The sequence below is a fragment of the Monodon monoceros genome, unplaced genomic scaffold (genome assembly GCF_005190385.1).
Source record: "Monodon monoceros isolate NGI ecotype Baffin Bay Population unplaced genomic scaffold, NGI_Narwhal_1 Super_Scaffold_3, whole genome shotgun sequence".
NCBI lineage: Eukaryota > Metazoa > Chordata > Mammalia > Artiodactyla > Monodontidae > Monodon > Monodon monoceros.
Window position 1 is genome coordinate 64,404,574 of NW_021703780.1, and position 23,968 is coordinate 64,428,541.

General features: G+C 43.8%; 1 protein-coding gene and 1 pseudogene across 5 annotated transcripts in view; both read right to left on the reverse strand.

The window, feature by feature from the left end:
- Positions 1-230: 230 nt before the first annotated feature.
- The window catches only part of IP6K1 (inositol hexakisphosphate kinase 1), a 72,921-nt gene continuing 49,183 nt past the window's right edge, over positions 231-23,968 (reverse strand). For 2 of the 5 annotated variants that reach the window (XM_029244454.1, XM_029244452.1), the window contains exons 2-6: positions 21,451-21,802; positions 8,486-8,696; positions 6,513-6,694; positions 4,220-4,395; positions 231-3,663 (exon numbers count right to left, since the gene is read on the reverse strand). In XM_029244454.1, coding sequence (XP_029100287.1) covers positions 3,130-3,663; positions 4,220-4,395; positions 6,513-6,694; positions 8,486-8,696; positions 21,451-21,673 — 1,326 coding nt within the window. In that variant the 5' untranslated portion in view covers positions 21,674-21,802 and the 3' untranslated portion in view covers positions 231-3,129. Of the gene's footprint in view, positions 3,664-4,219; positions 4,396-6,512; positions 6,695-8,485; positions 8,697-21,065; positions 21,412-21,450; positions 21,803-23,968 lie in introns of those variants that run through there. The other 3 variants (XM_029244455.1, XM_029244456.1, XM_029244457.1) reach the window with 3 other exon arrangements.
- On the reverse strand, positions 16,825-19,246 carry LOC114908132 (annotated as a pseudogene).

Consider the following 23,968-nt stretch of genomic DNA (forward strand, 5'->3'; position numbering starts at 1 on the left):
GCTACCATGGGGACCGGGACCCGGACCTCCGGGTCAGCTGGCCATTGGCGGATCCAAAAGCGGAGCTGGCGCCAAGGGCGAGGCTTCCTTTGCGCTGCGCCCCAACCGCTTCCGGCCCCTCCCCGCCTCACCGGGCCGGCCGGGCCGGGGAGGGGCCGAGGACGCTGGCGGGCCGGACTAGGCCAGTCTACCGGAGGCCGAGGGGTTTCTCAAAGACACGGACACGCCTCGGTTTCTAGCGGCTTTATTTTGACATACACGACCTCAGACACAAGCGGGGCGGGCAGCGCTAGGTGTACAGAAAGGGGCAGGCTCAGCCCAATGCCGGAGCAGCCCCTCCCCTGCACGCAAGGTCCCGAGAAAACGCAACCGCGCCCAGACGCGACCGGAGCCACGTGTCATATCCGGGCGCAGGGATCGGGCGGCGTTGACAGGCTTAGGCAGCTTCCAGGAAAGTGGAGTAGAGAGCGGTCCTCCAGGCGAGGCCTTGCAGTTTCCCGAGAAGCAAAGATACCAGGCCCTTCCCTTGGTTCTCCCCAAACTTTTCCCCATTAAAACATTTTTTAAATCGGCACAAACAAAACCAAATTGAACAGTTTTAAAAGTTCAAGCAATCTGCATCTAGGGGGGTGCACGTGGCGGGATGTGAGCAAGTGAGCAAAGGATACGAACTAGCCCAGGCCTTTGGCCCCTTAAGGAGAATCCCCACGCCCACTGTACAGGCCCGGATGTGAGGGAGGGGTGGCGTCCCTGGCAAGTTGCAAAACTGGTCCCTTTCCTCTTTAAGCACCGCCCATCCCACCCCGCTAGGGGGCTGGTGTCGACTTCGCCCAGGTAAGCACTATAGAGAGGAGTCGCTTGAACGCCCCAACCCGTGATCCCATCTTGCACTTTGGTCCCAAGTTGGGGCTGGGAAGGCAGGGCCTGGCAGGGACAGGGCTCTCTAGCATGGAACAGGGCGAAATGGTGGCAAAGAGCGTGTGCAGACACACATGCCCACCACCCACCAGAAAACAGGGCTGTGTCTCCCAAGTGTTCAAAAGTACTGAAAACACGGGACCCTGCCCTGGGGGAGAAGCAGCAAATCCCAGCCCTGCTCTTTTAGTGCCAGGCAAACACTGAATTTAAGTCGGTACAGCCTCTCTCGCGATGAAGAGCGGAATGGGGCAGCATCTCCCATAATATACAAACTCAGGAAGCACAGCACATCCCCAGGCTGGAGAGGTGCCATCAAGTGGGTCCTGAGTGGCCCCAGACCCTTTGCTTTAGCCTCTGCCTTACCAGGAAATGACTATCCACACTAATGAAGAACTACTGCCCCCATGGATGAAGCCACAGAATAGTACAGAAGATGGTCATTACTGACCAGAAACAGGCAAGCTGCCCCTCCTAGCCCCAAGGAATGGGAACCTGCCCACCAATGGCACCAGGGTCAGAGGGCCGAGAGAGATGGGATCCCATCAAGGAGCCCATTTAAGATGTGTGGGGCTGCATCTCTAAAGACCAGGAAATTAGTCCATCAGTTACCAAGGCCTCTCAGAGACACAGGCTGGCAGGCTTACCATTAATGCCCCAATAGGGACATGCTAAAAGTGACAATGACAGTGGCCCTAGACTCAGAGGTGAGAGCACTAACCTCAGCAATGGCTAGGTGAGTGCAGTATCACCTGGCCACATGTGTTAGAGGTGGCAGGTCTCTGTGCCATTAAGGGCTGGCAGCAAAAGTTATGGGCAAGGAATGGGTCACCCCCTGGGCCTTCACTGTGCTACTGTCAGTGTTGAGTGTTGAGGGGGCCACACTCCAGGCTCACAGAGAGGGTGTTGGGCCAGCAGGGAAACACTTCCTCCAATTCATTTTGCTACCAGTTCTTTTAGAAAAGGTAGCACCTGCTGAGGAATGGCACAGGGGCAAAAGCTCACCTCAGAAATGGTAAAGAGAATATTCTGCTGAGGGAAGCATGAAGGAAATCAATATTTACTAATGAACAAGGCTACACCCCAGGGGAAAGATCACAGGGGCTGGTAGATGGACAAATGGACAGACTGATGGACCCCAGTACTGATAAGACAAAACTCTCATTAGCAGAATCTGGGCACCTGCACCCAGCACCCAATGTCCCTATAAGCAAACAAGCTTAAAGTTCTCCCTCACAAGCCTGGAGCTCCTCACATGGGCTGCTGCCTTGAGCTTGGCCTGGGGAGAGGTGAGACCCTGAGCGGACCACAGCCTTTGAGCCCTGGAAGGAGCAGCCCATCCAAGGCAGCACAGCTGCTCAAGCTAGAGGAAGAGGACTCCTACCCACAGCACAAGGACTGCAAATACTAGCTGGGTCAGAGCCATCAGAGGCCCTGAGGCCTGCTGGAACAGACTCTCCTCAGCAAACAGAGCAGGGCCCCCTCCAGTGGGGCAAGAGGGGATGGCCTCCTTAGGCAAGGGATCTTGGTGAGAAACGCTGGCTGGGCTGTGCAGGCAGGAGGAGGAGCAGGTTCATGTGCCAAATAGTGCCTGGGGATCCCAGGGCCTGCCCTCTACCACTGCTGGCTTCAGCACAGCTTCATGAATCTAGCCTCATGCCAAGGTCAGAACCGAGAAGGGTCCAGCTGTGTGCAGTTGGCCCTGTGGTGCCCTGGGGACATCTGTTACAGACCTGGGTGATACCCACAACACAAGCTACAAAGTCCCCCAAGAGATGGGCACCCAGCCCTCTACTACTGGGAACAAGGGATGAGTGAGCGTGGAGGAGCCCTGAGCCAACCCAGGGCTTCACCCCACAACTAGCAGGACCCTGCAGCCACAGACCCCAAAGACCTAGGCAAGAGAAACCAATGTCCAAGAGCAACCTGTCCCTGCTGCCAAGACCACCAGGGGTATCTCTTCCTTCCCAAGTCAGCCTGGACACAGCAGTCAGAACCTTAGAGCTAGGAAGCCTGGCTGAGAGGATGTGTTCTGCCCTCCTTCACTTTATATATATAGATTCCAGGCTACAGCTAAAAACATTTCTTTTAGTTTACACCAAAGAGAAATATAACCCTTTTAAAAGCAAGTCTGTGTGTTCTCATGGCGAGTTCAGAGCAATGGTCCCTGCCTGAGGGTGGAGAGGAAGGGGTTCTGGAAGCCCAGAGCTGGGCCTACTGGTTCTCGTCCCGCATCTGTTCCATGATGCTGATGAGGTTCTCCAGGCCAAACACATAGCCTCGGTCAGGCCCATCATGCACAGTGGGGTCATCTCGGAAGCCCTTGAATGTGCTGTGTGCAAAGTCGATCATGCGGACATCCACCTTGGGTGGAGAGAAGGGGCCCACCTCGGGGCTGGTGCTGCTGGGGCTGGTGCTAGGGCCACAGGATGGTGCCACCTCAGGGAGCCCTGTGTCCAGGTGCTTGATACGCATTTCGGACCGGCGGTCCAGGTAGGACTCAGACCGGCACTCCTTACCATCATAGATGACAAGCAGGGAACTGGAGTAGAAGCGGTAGGAGGCCTGCCGCTCCAGTACAGCTTTCAGGCCTCGCAGTTTGCTCAGGATGGGCTCAAAAAGGTCACGCCGCAGGTCCAGGCCATTGTGCAGGTACTGATAGAGGGCATTGCGGAAGCCTTCAATGGAGAGCCCACGGCCATAGTACTTGTTCCTGCAGAGGTAATGCCCCGTGTCCAGCTGGTACACCTGAAACCCCAGGAGACAGACAGGTGAGTACCAGGGAGGTCTGATGACCTCATGGTGCCCTGGGCAGGCACTATCTGGAAAGTACTTCTGACCAACCTGAGCTTTTCTGCTCAACCCTACACAACTAGAGTAGGCAGGCCAAGTTCACCCTAAGTTTTCCTGTGGTAAAGCCAGCAATGTGCAGAGACCAGGCCTACAGGTTTTCTGTCACTACCTTTGGAGCCCTCCTCCAAGTTGCCCCAGGAGACCAGCTGGACTCAAACTAGGAATTATCTTGCTGACAGACAAGAGTCTTACTTGCCCCAATATGAAGGCAACAGGCTCTCACAGTGGTTCTGCACTGGAGCCCAGACCAAGGTCCCCAGGTAAGGACAAGAGGGCTCAGGGAACATGTCTACAAAAACGCACTCAGCACCCTGTAGGGGACTCACCCTCTCGGAGGAGATTCTGGACCACTGTGGGCCAGGAGGACACCTGGCTTGGATAGCAGGCAGGCACACACACAACCCAAAACATGCAAGCAGGAGCACCTAGGCTCTCACCAAGGATGACTCACCTGCATGCCACAGACCCTGACACCCAGCGTAGCTGACGTACTTTGCTCGCACTTCCGCATCTGCCGGGCTGCCTTCTCAGCTGATGCATCATCACCATGCTGCCGGGTGCCCATCTTCAGGTCCAGCACACAGGGGTACTTGAAGTGGTGCACCACGTTCTCAAGCAGGAGGAACTCTGGGCCACAGTCAAGGGGAATAACCACCAAACTCACCATCAGCCCCAGCCAGAAAAGCATAATCCCATTTTTCTATAAAAGGAGGCATTCCATTCTAATGTAATCTGTATTCACCTCACAAACTCTCAAATGTGGATTTCAAACCACTGGCTCATTATTTCTTTAAAAAAAATTTTTGTTGTGGTAAAATACACGTAACATTTATCATTTTAACCATTTTTAAGTATACAGTTCAGTGGCATTAAGTACATTCATATTACTGTGCAACCATCACCACCATCCGATCTCCAAAACTTTTTCATCTTCCCAAATAGAAATTAGAAACTGTACCCATTAAACAGTAACTCCCATTCCCCTCTCCCCTGCCCCCATAACCACTATCTACTTTCTGTCTCTATGAATTTGCCTGTTCTAGATACTTCATATAAGTGGCATCATGTAATATTTGTCCTTTTGTATCTGGCTCTTTCGCTTAGCAAATTGTTTTCAAGGTTCATCCATATTGTAGCATGTGACAAACTTTCATTCCTTTTTATGGCTGACTAATTTTTCATTGTATGTATATACCACATTTGTTGATATCATTTTTATTTTATTCTTTAGATCTGTCTTGCAGGCATACAATAAACCAAAGAAGATTTGGCAGTTTCACATACATCCCTGGCACCATCAGTAAACCAAGGCCCTGCTCAATCCAGTGTCCCACTCAGGCCTAAGAAGTAAGGAACTTCCTTTGTAGAACTACTACAAAAATGATAAATCAGATTTAACATTCCCAAACAGGAATCTTTAGAAAAATCTGGATTTAAATTTCTATCTTGCCATTTTCTGAATAAACTTCAAACCAGTGGACCATATATTTAAACTTATCCCTTAGTACTTCTAGGATCTTCTACTTAAAATGGCTCTGTGGTCCTGGCCTCCTGGCATTTATATTCATGTCCTCATCTACATCTCCTGTCTGCAACAATCTTAAAGGTACAGGCCTGTCACATGTCTACCAAAAGTCATCAGGGCTCACAGCCTGGCCCTCAATTCCATATTTGGGACTATGTAGCAATCACATGGTCCTGGAGGATAAGACCCTCAGCATCACTATGATGATGAATATTTTAATATCCGCTAATTCTTTAAGGAATAACATAAAAAAATCATTAAATATGGCTTTTAACTAGTCTCATCACCTGCTATAAGCTATAAACAAGTGACAGTAAAACTCAAAGAAGGTTGCAGAAATATCTCACAATGCCTGAGAGCACTGGATCCTGCTTCGGCCACTCACTGGCTCTAAGCACAACACTTAACCACCCTGTCCTTCCATTTACTCGTCTGTAAACGGAAATCATAACAGTTCCTCCCTCAAAAGACTTAGGAAAACTGAGTAAGTACATATGCAGTGTTCAGCATACTTCCCCTCAGTTTCTCAGTAAGATTTATTTATTGTCTACTGTTTCAAAACACTAAATGATTTTAAGAATTCCCATTTCATAATACTTTTTTACCTTTGGTATCTTAAAAAACTGTTTTATATTGCACAGGTATAGTGTTTATCTTTAGAAAAAACATACTAAAATCAAACATGTTACTTTTTAATTATTATCTTTTGGGAGGGGAGAAATACACACGTGTACACGTGCACATATGCGCACGTGCACACACACCCCTCCCCCCCAATTCTAGACATGCACTGATAAATATGGTAGCCACTATCCATGCCTGGTGATTTCAATTTAGATTTTAATTAATTAAATAAATAAAAAATTCAGTAACTCAGTCACAGCAGCCACATTTTGGTTACAGTGTGGCTAGTGGCTACCACAAATTTCAGCACAGATTCAGAATACTTCCATTGTCACAGACAGTTCTATTGGACAGCACTCTTCTAGACTGCCAAGTTTAAGCTTCAGTCTTACCAGCCCCAAAATGCAGGAAAGAAACAACATGTTGATGAAAATAAGAAGGACAAAGAGGAAGAAGAGCCTATGGAAAAGGGAGATGAGAACAAAAGAGGAGTCCCTGAACAGAGAGGGCGCTGGCCATGGTACTGATAGGTGCTCTGACACAGGACTCATGGTCCCAGTAGCAGGCACTGCTGGAGAAGCAGTAACAAGGATACTGTAGAGTTTTCGGTCCTTGGACTCGGAGCGCATGCGGCTCAGCTGCTGTTTGTGACAGCGCAGGCTCCAAGGGTTGTGGCTGATCTTCTCGGAACTCAGACCGCTGTTGCCATCCAGCATCTGGAAAGGGACGTCCGAGTGGCTGTGTAGCTCCACCTTCGGAGTCTTTGCCTCCTGGGGGCTAAGAAGGAAGAACATACCCATTGCTAAGGGGCTCAGACAAGTCACCCTCTGGGGTCTCACTACACAGGGTAGGGGAGGCCTGGATCAAGTCTAATGTGCCACGCATAGACCTTCCTGAGGGGTGACACGGGGCCCAGATGCATGAGCCCATTAAAGTGAGTAAATGGTGTAAGTACTAAGGAGCTAGGGTGTGCAGCCTGTGTTGCTAAACTGATCTGATCTGATGTCAGAGACAAACTATGTGCTGCCACATCTAAGAAAAGTCCCAATTCCAACTTCTAGGTCAAGTCACAGAGCATCCCATTCACTGAATTTTTTTTTTTTTTTTGGCCATGCCGCACGGCTTGCAGGATCTTAGTTCCCAGACGAGGGATCAAACCCAGGCCCTCGGCCATGGAAGTGCCAAGTCCCAACCACTGGACTGCCAGGGAATTCCCTCACTGAAACTTATTTTTGAGTGATATTAAATATATATAAAGTAATTTAATCATACAATTTTAATTTCACTTTGGTTCAAAACGCTCATTTTTTATTTACATTAGTTTTATTTTTTTTACAATTCAGTTTTTTGGGTTTTTTTTTAGTATATTCATGAGGCTATAAAACATCACCACTATCTAATTTTTAGGAATTTTCATCACCCCAAAAACAGACCTTGTCACCATTAGCAGTCACTTCCCATCTATCCCTCCCCCTCAGTCCCTGGCATCCACTGACTTTGCCTTCTGTCTCTTGGACAGAAACAATAGATTTGCCTATTGTGAACATCTTATATAAATGGAACCATATAATATGTGCTTTTCTGTGACTGGCTTCTTTCACTTAACATAAATGTTTTCAAGGTTCATCCATGTTGTAGCATGCGTCAGTACCCCATCCCTTTTTATTGCTGAGTAATATTCTATTGTATAGATATACCACATTTAATTTATCCATTCACCAACTGATGGACACTCAGGTTGTTTCCAGTTTTCGGCTATCAGGAATAATGCTGCTATAAACATTTGTGTACAAGTTTTATGTGTGAATATATTCCTTCAATTCTCTTGGGCATATACCTAGGAGTGCAGTTGCCCGGTTTAACTTTTTGAAAAACTGCCTAATTGTTTTCCAGAATAGCTGCACTATTTTACATTCCCATCAGCAATGTAGGAGGGTTCCAATTTCTCCATATCCTCATCAAAACTTTTATTGTCTATCCTTTTGATTATGGCCACCCTTGTCGGGGTTCACATTTTTTTGCATGATATATCAAGAAAAATAATTCTTTGTAGACTATTTTCTTAATCTACAAGAAAAATCAATTTCCAATGCAATAAACTGAATTTCAGATTCAGGGAAAGGATTAATAGCTGATATCAGAGTCTCAGAGAGATATGACACCCAAACCCTTAAGGAACACTAGTCTGGATGCCACTCATTGCCTTTGGGCTCTGATATCCTGCAGGTGAGAAAGGAGCTGGAACCTCATCGTGGACCAATGCATTTCCACCTCTGTCTTGGGGGTGCGAAACATAACAAAGCTGGAGAAAACAGGGTGTTCTTGTTCCCAAAAAGCTGAGGGAACTTCATTCTCTCTTGACTAGCTACAGCCATACTCAGAAGGAGGCATCACTGGGGTGATGTGACATACAGGCGGCAGCCTGCACCTATGTGGGTGGCCTAAGAACATCAGCCACCTTCCCCCAACCTTGAGCCTTACTTCCCCATGATGTATCAGGACTCTAGAGATATTCTGAGTATATCAGGACCAGACATGAACCACCAGTCCTGCTTACCATCCCCTTACCTCTCTGAGGTTTCAAGGGACAGGCTGGCTTTCTCCTCCCTGTGGTCACTGCCACTGCCTGACCGGTGCAGGCTCCGGCGAGAGTGCTTACGCCGAGGTTGCTCCCGCTCTGGTGTGTCATCCTGCTCCACGGTCTCACTTTCCACATAAGGGTAGGCCACCAAGTTGATGTAACCATCACTGTCCCCCTCAAAGCAGACTGACACCACTCCTGTTGGAGAAAAAAAGGCAGCCAGTCAACAAATGTCTACAGAGATTGGGTCCCTTCAGTTCAGACTGCTGGCACATGCTGTCCCTCAGCACACTGACATCACCTGCCCTGAATCAACTGTGGGAACAATGACTAGCAGACATCTTTCCAAAACATAGCTGACCACTAATCCCCCATTCTAAGTCTAACCACTAATCCCCCATTCTAAATCCACTATTTACCTTTGATTTTGGATAAATCTATATATTTTTCCCATTCTCTTGTCTAACCCTCTCACTTTCTTTTTTCCTTTTTAATAAATTTATTTTTGGCTGCGTTGGGTCTTTGTTGCTGCGCACGGGCTTTCTCTAGTTGTGGCAAGCGGGGGCTACTCTTCATTGGGGTGTGTGGGGGTTCTCATCACTGTGGCTTCTCTTGTTGTGAAGCACGGGCTCTAGGCGCGTGGGCTCAGTAGTCGTGGCTCACGGGCTCTAGAGCACGGGCTCAGTAGTTGTGGTGCACGGGCTAAGTTGCTCCGCGGCATGCGAGATCTTCCCGGACCAGGGCTCGAACCCGTGCCCCCTGCACTGGCAGGCGGATTCATAACCACTGAGCCACCAGGGAAGCCCACCCTCTCACTTTCAACTACTGCCTTCTGTACCATTCAAAAGAACTGTATTTTCTAGGTGACATCCACACTCGACATAATTTAACTCTCTACTTATTTAACTGCTCTATGATGCTGTCATTTCCTATGTCCTCCTCTAGATCTGGTTTCCTTCTGCCTGACAATGTCACCTAGAGAGACATCAAGACTTCTCAAAGACAGTCCCCAAAATATGTCTTCTGCCGACACTGAACATCAGGCTATTCTAAGCTCAACAGGCAGAACTTCTGCCTCACCAAACCACCAGCATTCCTAAGTTGAAACACCTATTTTCCGTGCTGTACTCATGCAAAACAGTTTGTTGTGTCCATTTTTATCAAACAGGTTTTCATAGTTTCTTCTGGATCATTACCAAACGAGTTGAAACACAATACCTAGAAATCAAGGAGTTTTTTGTTATTTGTTCTTAAAAAGGTCGAGGCTGCCCTTCATCTAACTTCCATATCCAACCCTCTGTCAGCTACACTCCTCGTTTACACTCTTGGTGTGCAATATCAGCATTATTGAGAATCAGTGAGAAGCATTTAGGAATATATCAGTATGCCAGACCAAGAATATCCTTCTCTTTGGCCCATTTCCTTCTCCAGGAGGGCACTGCCCCAATCCCTGGTCTCTATTAGGAAAAAAAATCCTTAAGACATTAAGGTGAAATAGATTTTTCTTACCTTCTCATTACATTGCTTAAATGTACACCTCACTTTAGTGAGCTTCACAACTGTGTCCTGGCTTCCTTACATAGATGACTGCCTCTCCTACAGGTTTCTGCCTTTGTAACTTCTTCTCTTTGTCTTTTCCAGAGCTTCAGTTATGTTCAAGTTTGAATGCCCTCTGGTCTACAATATTCTTTGTTTCCTGGGCTCCCCCTCGTACTCTGATCTAGAGTGTCCTCCAGGCCTGCCACATAGCTCCCATGCTGGGCCCCTCCTTGCTGCAGCTGACCAGAGTGAGAATTGTTCCTTCTATGTCCTCTCCTTTTCCCTTCTTTCTTGGTTTCCTCCTTATTTGAGTGGAATACATCTTCAAGTAACTTCCTAAGAATGTTCAGGAGGTCAATTTTTTGAGTCCTTTGCAGGACTTTATTCTATTCCAACACTTGACTGATAGTTTGGCTGAAGACAGAATTCTATGTTGTCTGAAAATAAAGACAGTTTTACTTCTTCCTTTCCAATCTGGATGTCTTTTATTATTTCATTTTCTTGCCTAACTGCACTGGCCAGAACCTCCAAGTTATATGTCAACTAGAAATGGAGAGCATGGACATTCCTGTCTCATTCCTGATCTTAGGGGTTAAAGCAATTGTCTCATCACTGAGTAGGAAGCTAGCTGTAGGTTTTCATAGATGCCTTCTATCAGGTTTGAGGAACTTTCTTTCCATCCCCACTTTGCTAAGAGTTTTCTTACTCCTGTTGTTTTATCAAGAATGGATGTTGATACAGATGGCCAACAGGTACATGAAAAGATGCTCAACAATGGCTAGTTATTAGAGAAATGCAAACCAAAACTACAACGAGGTACCACCTCACACCAGTCAGAATGGCCATCATTAAAAAATGTACAAATAACAAATGCTGGACAGGGTGTGGAGAAAAGGGAACCCTCCTACACTGTTGTTGGGAATGTAAATTGGTGCAGCCACTATGGAGAACAGCATGGAGGTTCTTCAAAAAACTAGTTGCCAGATGATTCAGCATTCCCACTCCTGGGCATATATCTGGACAAAACTGTAATTCAAAAAGATGCATGCACCCCTATGTTCACAGCAGCACTATTCACAATAGCCAAGACATGGAAACAACCTAAATGTCCATCAACAGATGAATGGATAAAGATGTGGTACATATAGACAACGGACTACTACTCAGCCATAAAAAAGAATGAAATAATACCATTTGCGGTAACACTGATGGACCTAGAGATTGTCATACTAAGTGACGTAGTCAGAAAGACAAATACCACATGATATCACTTACATGTGGAATCTAAAATATGACAAGAACTTTTCTACAATACGAAACAGAAACAGACTCACAGAGAACAGACTTGTGGGGGTTGGGGGGGGAGGGATGGATTGGGAGTTCAGGATTAGCAGATGCAAACATATATAGAATGATTAAATAACAAGGTCCTACTGTATAGCACAGGGAACTATATTCAATATTCTGTGATAAATCATAATGGAAAAGAATATGAAAAAGAATGTACATATATGTATAACTGAATCACTTTGCTGTACAGCAGAAATTAACATAGCATTGTAAATAAACTATACTTCAGTAAAATAAATTTTAAAAAAGAATGTATGTTGGATACTGTCAAGTACTTTTTCTGCATTTACTGAGATAATCATATGATTTTTCTTTTTTTAGTTTATTGATATGGTCAATTACATTAACTTTTGAATGTTAAACCTACCCTGCATTACTCCTATGGTAAACCCTACTTGGTCACGACATACTGTCCTTTTAATATATTCTTGGATTCAATTTGCTAAAATCTTGTTCAAATTTTTTAGGTTCGTCTAGGACATTAATTTTCTTGTAATGGCCTTATAGAATGAGTAGAGATGTATTCCTGCTTCAACTTTTTGGAAGAGTTTGTGTAGTATTTCTTAAATATTTGGCAGAATTCACCAGTGAAGTTGTGTGGGCCTGGAGTTTTCTTTGCTAAAATGCTTTAAATTCCAATTTCAATTTGTTTACTACATAGGGCTATTCAGATTATTCATTTCTTCTTGAGTGAGTTTTCATAGTTTGTGTGTTGCAATAAATTGTCTATTTCATCTAAGTTGTAGAATTTACTGGCATAAAGTTGTTCATAATATTTTTATTTTTTTTAATATCGGTAGAAACTGTAGTGATGACACATCTGTCTTTTTTTTTTTAAGATTTCTTTTTTGATGTGGACTATTTTTAAAGTCTTTATTGAATTTGTTACAATATTGCTTCTATGTTTTGGTTTTTTGGCCGTGAAGCATGTGGGATCTTAGGTCCCCAACCAGGGATCGAACCCACATCCCCTGCATTGGAAGGTGAAGTCTTCACCACAGGACCACCAGGGAAGTCCTACATCTGTCATTTCTGATATTGGAAATTTATGTCTTTTCTTTTTCCTAATCAGTCTGGCTAGAGATTTATCCTAGCCTTTGGTTTTTAGTTTTCATTGATTTTATTTTTGCTCATTTTCCTACTGAATTGTCTTTTCTCCTATTGATTTTGAATTGCATACACACACACACACATTCTAGAAACAAATCCTCGGTCAGTTTTACATGATGTAAATAGCTCTTAATTTTCTTTAAAAGTGTATTTTGATAAAACTTTTTAATTTTATATACTCAAATGCATCATTCCCTCCTTTAAAATTTCTTTTTATCTTGCAGGGCCATCTAAAGCTATAATGGAAACCTTTAATTCTCTGCAGGCACATACCATTGAGTACCTTGACACAGAGCATCATACCTGATCAAGGGAGAAGTGGTTACGCTATGGGTCGAACAGGAAGAAGAGCCTTCCAAGAGTGGGTAAGATCTGGTAATTAAATGAGCCATGCAACCTACCACTAGTTTAAAAAATATATTTTTTTTGATCCTAAATTTTTTTTTTTTTTTACCTCATTACTCACACCTAGAAAGAATTCAGGTAGGAAAACGAAAATCAATGGTCCTTTACTTCATTTGATGTAAGTCCTAATTTTCTTGGCATTTTTAAGATTGGCTTAAACACAGAGAATTACATTTGGGTAGAGGTTTTCGGGGGTTTTTTTAATATACTTTTTTTTTTTTACTTTTAAAAATTGTGGTAAAAACATATTTATCATAAATTTGTCATTTTAACCATTTTTAAATGTAAAATTCAGTGGCATTAAGTACGTTCACAATGTTGTATAACCACTTTTGTTACCTATTTCCGGAACTTTTATATCACCTCAAACAAAATCTCTATACCCATTAAATAACTCCCCATTTCCCTCTCACCTGAACCCCTGGTACCCTCTAATCTACTTTCTGTCTCTACAAATTTGCCTACTGTAGATATTTCGTACAAGTGGAATCATGTAATGTTTGTTCTTTGAGGTCTGGCTTATTTCACTTAGCATAATGTTTTCAAGGTTCATCCACCTTGTAACACGTGTCAGAACTTCATTTGTTTTTAGGGCTGAATACTCTCCCAGCGTAAATATATGCCACATTTTGTTTATCCGTTTGTCTGTTCAACCCAATCAAACACTTGGGTTGTTTCCACCTTTTGTCTATTGTAAATAATGCTTCTGTGAGTATTACAAGTATCTGTTTGAGTCTCTATTTCCAATTCTTTTGAGTATATACCTAGGAGTGGAATTGCTGAATCATATGGTAATTCTGTGTTTAACTTTTTGAGGAACTGTCCAACTGTTTTTCCATAGTGGCTGTACCATTTGACATTCTTACCAGCAATGTCCCTATTTCTCCGTATCTTTGCCACTCTTTCTTTCTCCCTTCCTTTCTTCCTGTCTTCCTTCCTTCCTTTCTTTTCCTTCTTTCTTTTAATGTATTTTTATTTATTTATTCAAATTAATTTTTATTGGAATATAGTTGCTTTACAATGTTGTATTAGTTTTCTTTCTTTTTAATAGCCATCCACTGGTTGTGAGTATTCTCTATTGTGGTTTAGATTTGCATTTCCCTAATGACTAATGATGCTGATTATCTTTTCATGTGCTTATTGGCCATTTGTGTATCTATTCTGGAGAAATGTTTATTCAACTCCTTTGACCATTTATGAATAGGGTTCTTAACTTTTTTTTTTTTTAACATCTTTAATGGAGTATAATTGCTTTTGTTTCTTAACTCTTAATTGGCAAAAAGAGGTAGACTAGTTCTTAGAACTAGTTGTTTTTTACCTCAGGGCTTTTGTCTATGAGAGGAATGGAATGTCCTTTCCATTGTCCTTTGCCCACAGCTGCTCCTCATCCTTCAGTCCTTTAAGTCTCCCCAGACACTCCTTCCCTGATCATTCTATATCAAGGGCTCTGTTTTGGAAGCTTTATTATTTTCAATTATAGAACATGACTTATTTTATTCAAAGTACGTATCACAATCTATAATTGTTTTGTCTATAATTTGTTTATTCTTTGTTTCTCACACTAGCATGTAAGTTCCATAAAGGTATGGGCCTTTTTTGTCTTTTACGCTAACGAGCACAGGGCCTGGCATCTAGTAAGTACTGGCTCAGTAAGTACTGGTAACAGAAAAATGAATGAGGCAAAGTTTTGAATAACTATACAGAAGCCTAGAACCTCATATTTAGTACTATTAAGAAGTAGCACTTGGTCTTCCCTGGTGGCGCAGTGGTTGAGAGTCTGCCTGCCGATGCAGGAGACACGGGTTCATGCCCCGGTCCGGGAAGATCCCACATGCCGCTGAGCGGCTGGGCCTGTGAGCCATGGCCGCTGAGCCTGCGCGTCCGTAGCCTGTGCTCTGCAACGGGAGAGGCCACAGCAGTGAGAGGCCCGCGTGCCACAAAAAAAAAAAAGAAGTAACACTTGGGATTTCCCTGGTGGCGCAGTGGTTAGGCGTCCAATGCAGGGGACATGGGTTTGATCCCTGGTCCGGGAAGATCCCATATGCCGCAGAGCAACTAAGCCCGTGCACCACAGCTGCTGAGCCTGAGCTCTAGAGTCCGCGAGCCACAACTACAGAGCCCATGTGCCACAACTACTGAAGCCCACGTGCCTAGAGCTCATGCTCCGCAATGAGAGGCCACCAATATGAGAAACCCGTGCACTGCAACAAAGAGTAGCCCCTGCTGGCCGCAAGTAGAGAAGGCCCGCACGCAGCAACAAAGGCCCAACAAATTGAAATGAAATGGAATGGAATGGAGTGGAGTGGAATGGAATGGAATGGAATGAAATGAAATGAAATGAAATAAAATATTTAAAAAAAAAAGAAGTTAACACTTGGTAACTACCACTGGTCATACTAAATAAATGAAAATCTCTCTTCAAACCTACTGCCAAAATATAAAATATTACTGGCATTTTTCCTTAGCTGTACTTCTGGAAATAAAGAAATATACGTGTAATTGTGGGTTAGTATTAATAGATGTATTTTCTAAACCTGTGTGTTCGAAGGGGCTAAAGGCAAAGATATTCCAGTAGCAATCAGAACATCTAGCACCAAGATCTTGTTTTTTCTAAATACCATTCCTAAAAGGAAGAAGAGGTTGTTGCAGAAGTATTTGATTCCTGAATCGGGACACGAAAAATACAAGATGAGCTTCGAAGATCTTGCAGTAACTGAAAGTAAAGCAATAGTCAAAAATGATGGTGGGGGGGGGGGTTCCCTGCTGGCGCAGTGGTTAAGAACCTGCCTGCCAATGCAGGGGACACAGGTTCGAGCCCTGGTCTGGGAAGATCCCACATGCCGTGGAGCAACTAAGCCTGTGCACCTCAACTACTGAGCCTGTGCTCTAGAGCCCACGAGCCACAACTACTGAGCCCATGTGCCACAACTACTGAAGTCTGTGTGCCTAGAGCCTGTGCTCTGCAACAAGGGAAGCCACCACAATTAGACACCCATGTACCGCCACAAAGAGTACCCCTGCTCACTGCAACTAGAGAAAGCCCGCACGCAGCAATGAAGACCCAACACAGCCAAAAATAAATTAATTTTTAAAAAAAAGTTAAATCACCAGTAACAAGGTATGTACCTTGTGACATGATGAACTGAAGAGGACACAGGATCATTTCTATCGCCCCAAAATATTAGGTTGGCCAGAAAGTTCATTCGGGTTTTCCTGTGACATCTTACAAAAACCTGTATGAACTTTCTGGCCAACCCAATATACAACCTCAATCTAATTCTGAGGAAAGATAAGACAAATCCAAATTTAGGGACAGTCTACAAAATAACTACTAGTACTCTTCAAAAGTGTTGAGGTCAGGACTTCCCTGGTGGTCCAATGATTAAGTATCCACCTTCCAATGCAGGGGTTTGATCCCTGGTTGGGGAACTGGGATCCCACATGCCGCAGGGCAACTAAGTACACATGCCGCAGGGCAACTAAGTACACATGCCACAACTACTGAGCCCAACTCTCTACAACTAGAGAGCCCACATGCCATGACTATAGAGCCCATGTGCTCTGGAGCCCGTGCACCACAACTAGAGAGAAGCCCATGTGCCACAACAAAGATCCCGCATGCTGCAACTAATAAGACCCAATGCAGCCAAACATAAATAAATATTTTTTAAAAGGGGGGGGCTTCCCTGGTGGCGCAGTGGTTAAGAATCCACCTGCCAATGCTGGGGACATGGGTTCAAGCCCTGGTCCAGGATGATCCCACATGCCGCAGAGCAACTAAGCCCGTGTGCTACAACTACTGAGCCTGTACTCTAGAGCCCATGAACCACAACTGCTGAGCCCACGTGCCACACTACTGAAGCCTGCGCACCTACAGCCCATGCTCCACAACAAGAGAAGCCACCGCAATGAGAAGCCCGCGCACCGCAATGAAGAGTAGCCCCCACTCGCCACAACTAGAGAAAGCCCGTGCACAGCAACGAAGACCCAATGCAGCCAAAAATAAATAAATTTATAAGTGGAAAAACAGCCAAAATTTGAATAAAATGTACGTATTAGTTAATAGTATTATACCAATGTTCCTTTCCTGGCTTTGGTAATTATAAATTATACTATGGTTATATATTTTTTAATGATGCTTTTGCTTATTGATACTAGACTACCAGCCTAAGTAAAGACTCTGATTTTAGTATAAGTCCCTTTAGTAACAATCGGCATGAAACAGCATCATACTTAAAATCTAAACCCTTTAAAATCAGGTACTGAAATTCACTTAAGGAACTTAAGGGCAGCGTTAAAAAGGGCCAGGTTTTTACAGGTCCTCATCCACTTCTGCACGTTGGCTGGCACCATCACACTGCAGCCTCCTGTCTGCTGGAGAACAGACCACAGCACAATTTCTGCCACAGTGAGTTCATTCCCAAGAAGCCAGGAGCTCTTCCCAAAAGCTGAATTCATGGAGCAGAACACACTGGCTTCCCTCTTCTAGCTGAAAAATATCTCTATCTACCCAGCTATCTATAAGGGTTAAACTTACAGCATTATGCTTCTGGCCAAACAGAAAACAGAAAATGTGCATGTTCCCTTCTCCTTCAATGGGATACATCATTTGGATACTGAACTTCATCTGAGTCTTTAGCACATTCTTCCAAATTAAGAGTAAATCCCAGCACTTAAGAAGGTTTTCTAGTGTGCTCTTGACTACTGAATGTGTGTGAACAGTAGAGAGGACTCTAGTGGTCACAGAGCAGCCAGTGCAACACAAGCAGAGAGAGGGGAAGGGAGGGGTGGCTGGGTTTGTGTTGATCAAGATGTCTTTCAGTGCCCTGTAGTCTCTTCCAAACACTGAATTTAAGCTCAATGCATTGGTAGCTAAAGCAGTGGGTTCATCAGCTTGGATTATGTTGGTAATATCCAAATCCACATCTGGCACCTGAATCATCTTGGAGAGACCATCGACTACAGCTTTCAATTCATGATACTTTAGAATATCACCTTGGTGGAAAAAATAAAGTATCTTGGCGGAACTCAAGAGGTTGAAGACTCTTCCTGCATCTAGCACGGGGCTGATGGTCCTGCCATGCATACTGGGGAGCCAGTACGTGCATCTACACAGAGAGGTGAGCCACACAATGACAGGGCTTTACTTGGTACATCGGTATCATGGGACCATTAGAGGAACTCTTATTATTTTTGCAACTTTTCTGTCATTTTAAATTTATTTCAAAATAAAAAGTAAATGACTTCCCTGGCGGTCTTGTGGTTAAGATTCCATACTTCCACTGCAGGTGGCATGGGTTTGATCCCTGATCAGGGAACCAAGATCCCACATGCCACGCGGTACAGCCAAAAACGAAACAAAAAAAGGTAAAAACCCTATAGTATCAGTCTTTGAAATACATGAATTGGACCCATCATATCTTCCATTTTCTCTGAATAAACTGGACTTCATTTGACTTAAAAAGAAGAGATCAATTTTAGTTTAATTGTATTTTTGAGAAAGTGTATTTATTCTTCCCTAGTGAAAATGCAGCCTGAGGAAAAAAAAATCAGGTAGATACTAAGGATTTGCTATGGCTTTTAAAGACTTCTGTTCCCCAGTCTGAGAGAAGGTTGGGGGAAAAACTGAACCAATATATGACTGACAATCCTTCCCTGGGTGGCACCTTGAAATTCTAACTTGTCCCAATTCTGGTGGTTGTGATTTAGAAAACACTTCTTTGGAGCCAGGGGCTCAACTCCATTTTAAGTGTTTTTTTTTTTTCCCTGAGCATCAGAAGAGCTCCATGAGCTAACAGGGCTTGTAGTTCTCTTTCTGGTTTTGGCATATTTATAGCAGAAGATTTGGCCATGGATGTGTTGAGTGTGGATAAGTAGGTGGCTAAAGCTACATTTATAAAGCATTTATAACTGTTGTTTCTTAGCCACTTAGAGACAGCAGTGTGTGTGATTCTGGCTTCTCTCTCTCATTTTGCAGCCTTAGAATATTTATTCCTCCAAATTTGATATTATTCTGATTCTGTTTTGAAAATAATAACAAACCATACAATTCAAAACTGCACAAAGGAGTTGAACAGACATTTCTCCAGAGAAGATATACAAATGGCCAATGGCACATCAACATCATTCATTAATCATTAAGAAAATGCATATCAAAACAAAACCATGAGACACCACTTCACACCTACTAAGGTGGCTATAATTTTTTTTTTTAAATGGAAAACAAGGGTTTGTAAGGATGTGGAGAAATAGGAACACTGTTGGTAAGAATGTCAAATGGTACAGCCACTATGGAAAACAGTTTGACAGTTCCTCAGAAAAGTTAAACACAGAATTACCATATGTTTCAGCAATTTCACTCCTATATACTCAAAAGAATTGGAAACAGAGACTCAGATAAATACTCACAGAAGCATTATTCACAATAGGCAAAAGGTGGAAACAACCCAAGTGTCCATCAACAGATGAACGGATAAACAAAATGTGGCATATATTTACACTGGAATAGTATTCAGCCATAAAAACAAATGAAGTTCTGACACATGCTACAAGGTGGATGAACCTTGAAAACATTATCCTAAGTGAAATAAGCCAGACCCAAAAGGAGAAACGTTACATGATTCCACTTGTATGAAATATCTACAATAGGCAAATTTGTAGAGACAGAAAGTAGATTAGGGGGTACCAGGGGAGGTGAGAGGGAAATGGGGAGTTATTTAATGGGTATAGAGATTTTGTGATGATGTAAAAGTTCTGGAAATAGATAATAGTAATGGTATATAGCACTGTGAATGTATTTAATGCCACTAAATTATACACTTAAAAATGGTAAATTTTGCTGTACAGCAGAAATGAACAAACATCATAAATCAATTATACTTCAATTAAAAAAAAAAGACAAGGTGTGTCCACTTAAAAAAAAAGGTTAAACTTTATGTTACGTGGACTTCCCTGATGGTGCAGTGGTTAAGAATCCACCTGCCAATGCAGGGGACACAGGTTCGAGCCCTGGTCCGGGACGATTCCACATGCTGCGGAGCAACAAAGCCCGTGCGCCACAACTACTGAGCCTGCCATCTAGAGTCCACGCACTACAACTACTGAAGCCTGTACACCTAGAGCCCGTGCTCTGCAACAAGAGAAGCCACCGCAATGCGAAGCCTACACAACGCAACAAAGAGTAGCCCCCGCTCACCGCAGCTAGAGAAAACCTGCGCACAGCAACGAAGACCCAACGCAGCCAAAAATAAATAAATAATTTTAAAAATGTTTATGTTATGTATATTTCAGCACAATTAAAGATTTAAGGAAACAAAAGTCAATACCAATATGGATTGGTTTTTCTAAATCGAGGATCCCCCAAGTAAAGGATGGTACAAACATGACTGAATTCATACTGCTTTGGAAAAGTTAAAAAACAGAACACAGGGGCTTCCCTGGTGGCACAGTGGTTTAGAATCCGCTTGGCCAACACCGGGGACACAGGTTCGAGCCCTGGTCCTAGAGGATCCTACATGCCAGGGAGCAACTAAGCCCATGCGCCACAACTACTGAGCCTGCGCTCTAGAACCCTCGATCCACAACTACTGAAGCCCGCACGCCACAACTACTGAAGCCCATGCACCTAGAGCCCGTGCTCAGCAACAAGAGAAGCCACCACAATAAGCCCACGCACTGCAACGAAGAGTAGCCTCTGCTCGCTGCAACTAGAGAAAGCCCTTGCACAGCAACAAAGACCCAATGCAACCAAAAATAAATAAATTAGATAAATAAATTAAGAAAAAAAAACAGAACACAGGGAATTCCCTGGCAATCCAGTGATTAGAACTTGGTGCTTTTACTTCAGTGGTCCGGGTTCAATTCCCGGTCAGGGAACTAAGATCCCGCAAGCCATGTGGCACAGCCAAAACAAAACAAAAAACAGAACACAAAAAACATAACTTACAACATGAGGGGCAATCATAAAAGTATATAAACATAGTGACAAAAATCAGATTTGAAAATCAAGTACCTTAAATTCTGGTATATATTCACGGGGTTCTAGTCTATAAAGTTAATTTACATTTTAAAACAGATTATTTTTCCTTTAAAAGTTAGGACCCTCCAGGCCCCAATCCTTCTGTAGATTTCTTACCATCAATTCATCCCCCAGCACATACATACACAAGCTCCACAGAGCCTCCTCGCCAGCTGTCTCATCGCCTTAGCCTGGAAAGCATCCAATTCTTCCTCCTCTGGGACCAGATAAGTGCTGCCCCTTCTCTCCTAGACCATTCCAGCAAACAGGGAAACCTCCTTGACAACCGCATGCTCTTCACCAATGGGACTTAATGCTGTGAATTCTTCTCAGGTTTACCTATCAATGAATTCAATTTTCAAGATCTAAAGACCTTGCTGATGGTTTCAGCTTCAAATTTTGCTTAACAAGGTGACTCTGCAGCTTTGAGACAACAGAGACCTACAATCACACCACATGGCCATCAGAACAAGGAAAACTGAGCTGAGGGCTTATAAGCTGCTGCCGTCTCCAAACTGGCCAGTGACTGACCTTTGTACTCAGGGGTGAACTCCTTCATTTCGGGAGGGAGGGACTCGTAGAAGCGCTGCTCCCGGGAGATGAGGGGCTTGCACACAGTGTGGTCGTCGTAGCGCATCATGCTGCTGTGTCCGCCCACCTGGTGGATGAAGGGCTCCAGGAGGACTCCCCGGTCTCCGGCCCGACTTGCGTTCTTGCCATACTGCCCCACTTCCATGGTTTGACAAACACACATTGCGTTGGGGGCCAGTTGCACACTGAGAGCAGAGGATGCAGCACATGAGCCAGGAAAGGAGAGCTAGGTAGAAGGTCCTGGCGAGCTGAAAACCCAACGGTCAGAGTCTGTTCAGCTTATTCTTCTCTCCTAACAGAGGGAAGAGAGGAAAAGAGGGAATCAAAACACCAGGCAAGCCACAGTTTCCCTGGAGTTCACAGAATATCCACTCCTGAGGAAAAACAGGGATTCTGTCTTGTTCCCTGCTATGCATTCCCCAGTAAGTACAACACTGCCTGATGCATGAGAGGTAGCTGAGTCAATTTTTGTTGAATCATGTAATTTTGGTCTCTTCCATCCGTCTTTTTATGCACAGAAGCCCATATTCTCTTCCTTTCCTAGTTCTCAGATCCCTTCTAAGTTCTCTAAAGGATTTGATTTTAGAGCTACAGTATGTTATAGCCATCAGGAAGGCAACTATCCCTGTTCACTTCACATTCAGTTAAGAGCTCAAGAAAAAAACAGAAAGCAACACCAACTCACTCTGTTTGGATTTCTCACAATACTCAGTACTGGTAAGGGTCTCTCCCTGACTCAAAGGAAGGGTTTTTGCCTGAGAAATCAGGTCACTCTAGATTCCCAACTTTTCTGCTGAAGGTGCCAAGGACCAGACAGGGAAAGCCATTCCTTCCTGAGTTGCAGAAGCATAAAAAGGTTTTGTTTTGGGACTTCCCTGGTGGTCCAGTGGGTAAGACTCCGTGCTCCCAATGCAGGGGGCCTGGGTTTGATCCCTGGTGGGGGAACTAGATCCCACATGCATGCCGCAACTAAGAGTTCACATGCCAGAACTAAGAAGACCACGTGCCGCAACTAAGATGTCTGCAAGGCGCAACTAAGAGCCCTCATGCCACAACTAAAAGATCCTGCATGCCGCAACGAAGATCCCACATGCCACAAATACGACCTGGCACAGCCAAAATAAATAAATAAATAGTTTTAAAAAATGTTTTGTTTTTCTGAAAGGAATTCAGGCTTCATATTTCTTCTACTTTAAATCTATGGCCATCAATTTATGACCATGTCTAGCACCACAGAGCTTCCCTTTCTGTTTGACTCTAAGGACAAAGAAAAGCTCTTTGTACTTAAATAACCTCCTTTTAATGTCAGTCTTCTCTCAAGAAAGTTAATATAGTGGGCAACTTAATACTGAATATATTTTAAAAACTAGGAATGTAGTAGGTAGCGGGGGTGGGGGAGGGAAGGATTGGGAGTTTGGGATAGCAGAGGCAAACTATCATATATAGAACAGATAAACAAGGTCTTATTGTACAGCACAGGGCACTATATTCAATATCCTGTGATAAACCATAATGGAAAAGAATATGAAAAAGAACATATATATATATGTATAACTGAGTCACTTGGCTGTACAGAAGAAATTAACACAACATTGTAAATAAACTATACTTCAATAACATTTTAAAAAAATTAAAAAGGAATGTAGTAGGCAAGACATCTGAAAGATCAAGACTAAAAAAGAAAAAGAAAATATAGAGCAGAAATATGCTTTTATCTGCAAGAGATAATAAACTGTTTTTTTTTCTGAACCTCATAATTATGGGCAAAATGAGCTATACAAGAACACTGTTGCAAAACTGCAAAATTTTCTTAATCCAAAGCTGCCCAGGAAACTATGTTCTATTTCACCACTATCAACAAGAATAAATTATTCTCCATTCCCCCTCCCACAAACAGATCAGCACCACTTTAAAACTATTCATTTTTTAGTCCTCCTTCAGGATAAGGCAACTCCTTGCCCCAGGGAGTTTTCTGAGACTCCATTCTCTTGAAACAAGAGTTCGATGTACACCTCTGCGACTCCTACGGCACCCTGTGCCAACTCTACGGCAGCAATAAATCACTGTACTGTCATCTATTTTGTCATCTGTCACCACCACCAAACCATTCTCTCTTAACTCCATCTGGATCCAAGGCATTTCCTGGCACATGGCAGTACTCAAAATGAGGTTTGTTAGAATGAATTAAAATAATTCCAGGAAGAGGACCACAGTGAGTAAAAGCACAACGATATGAAAATAAAATATGAAAGCACAGTGGCAGTGCTTAGGGCAGAAAGTGGGGGCAGGAAGCAATTGCCGAAGGCTTATCTCAGGGTTCCTAGAGGTGCCCACTGTGGCAGTGGACTCTAGTTAGCAATGTCAATTGGCTCCTGCCCTGGCTCCTCTTCACCCTGGGATTGCCTCTGACCACAGATGGGATACCAAGAAGGTGCCAGACTTTCTAGCCTGGGTCAGT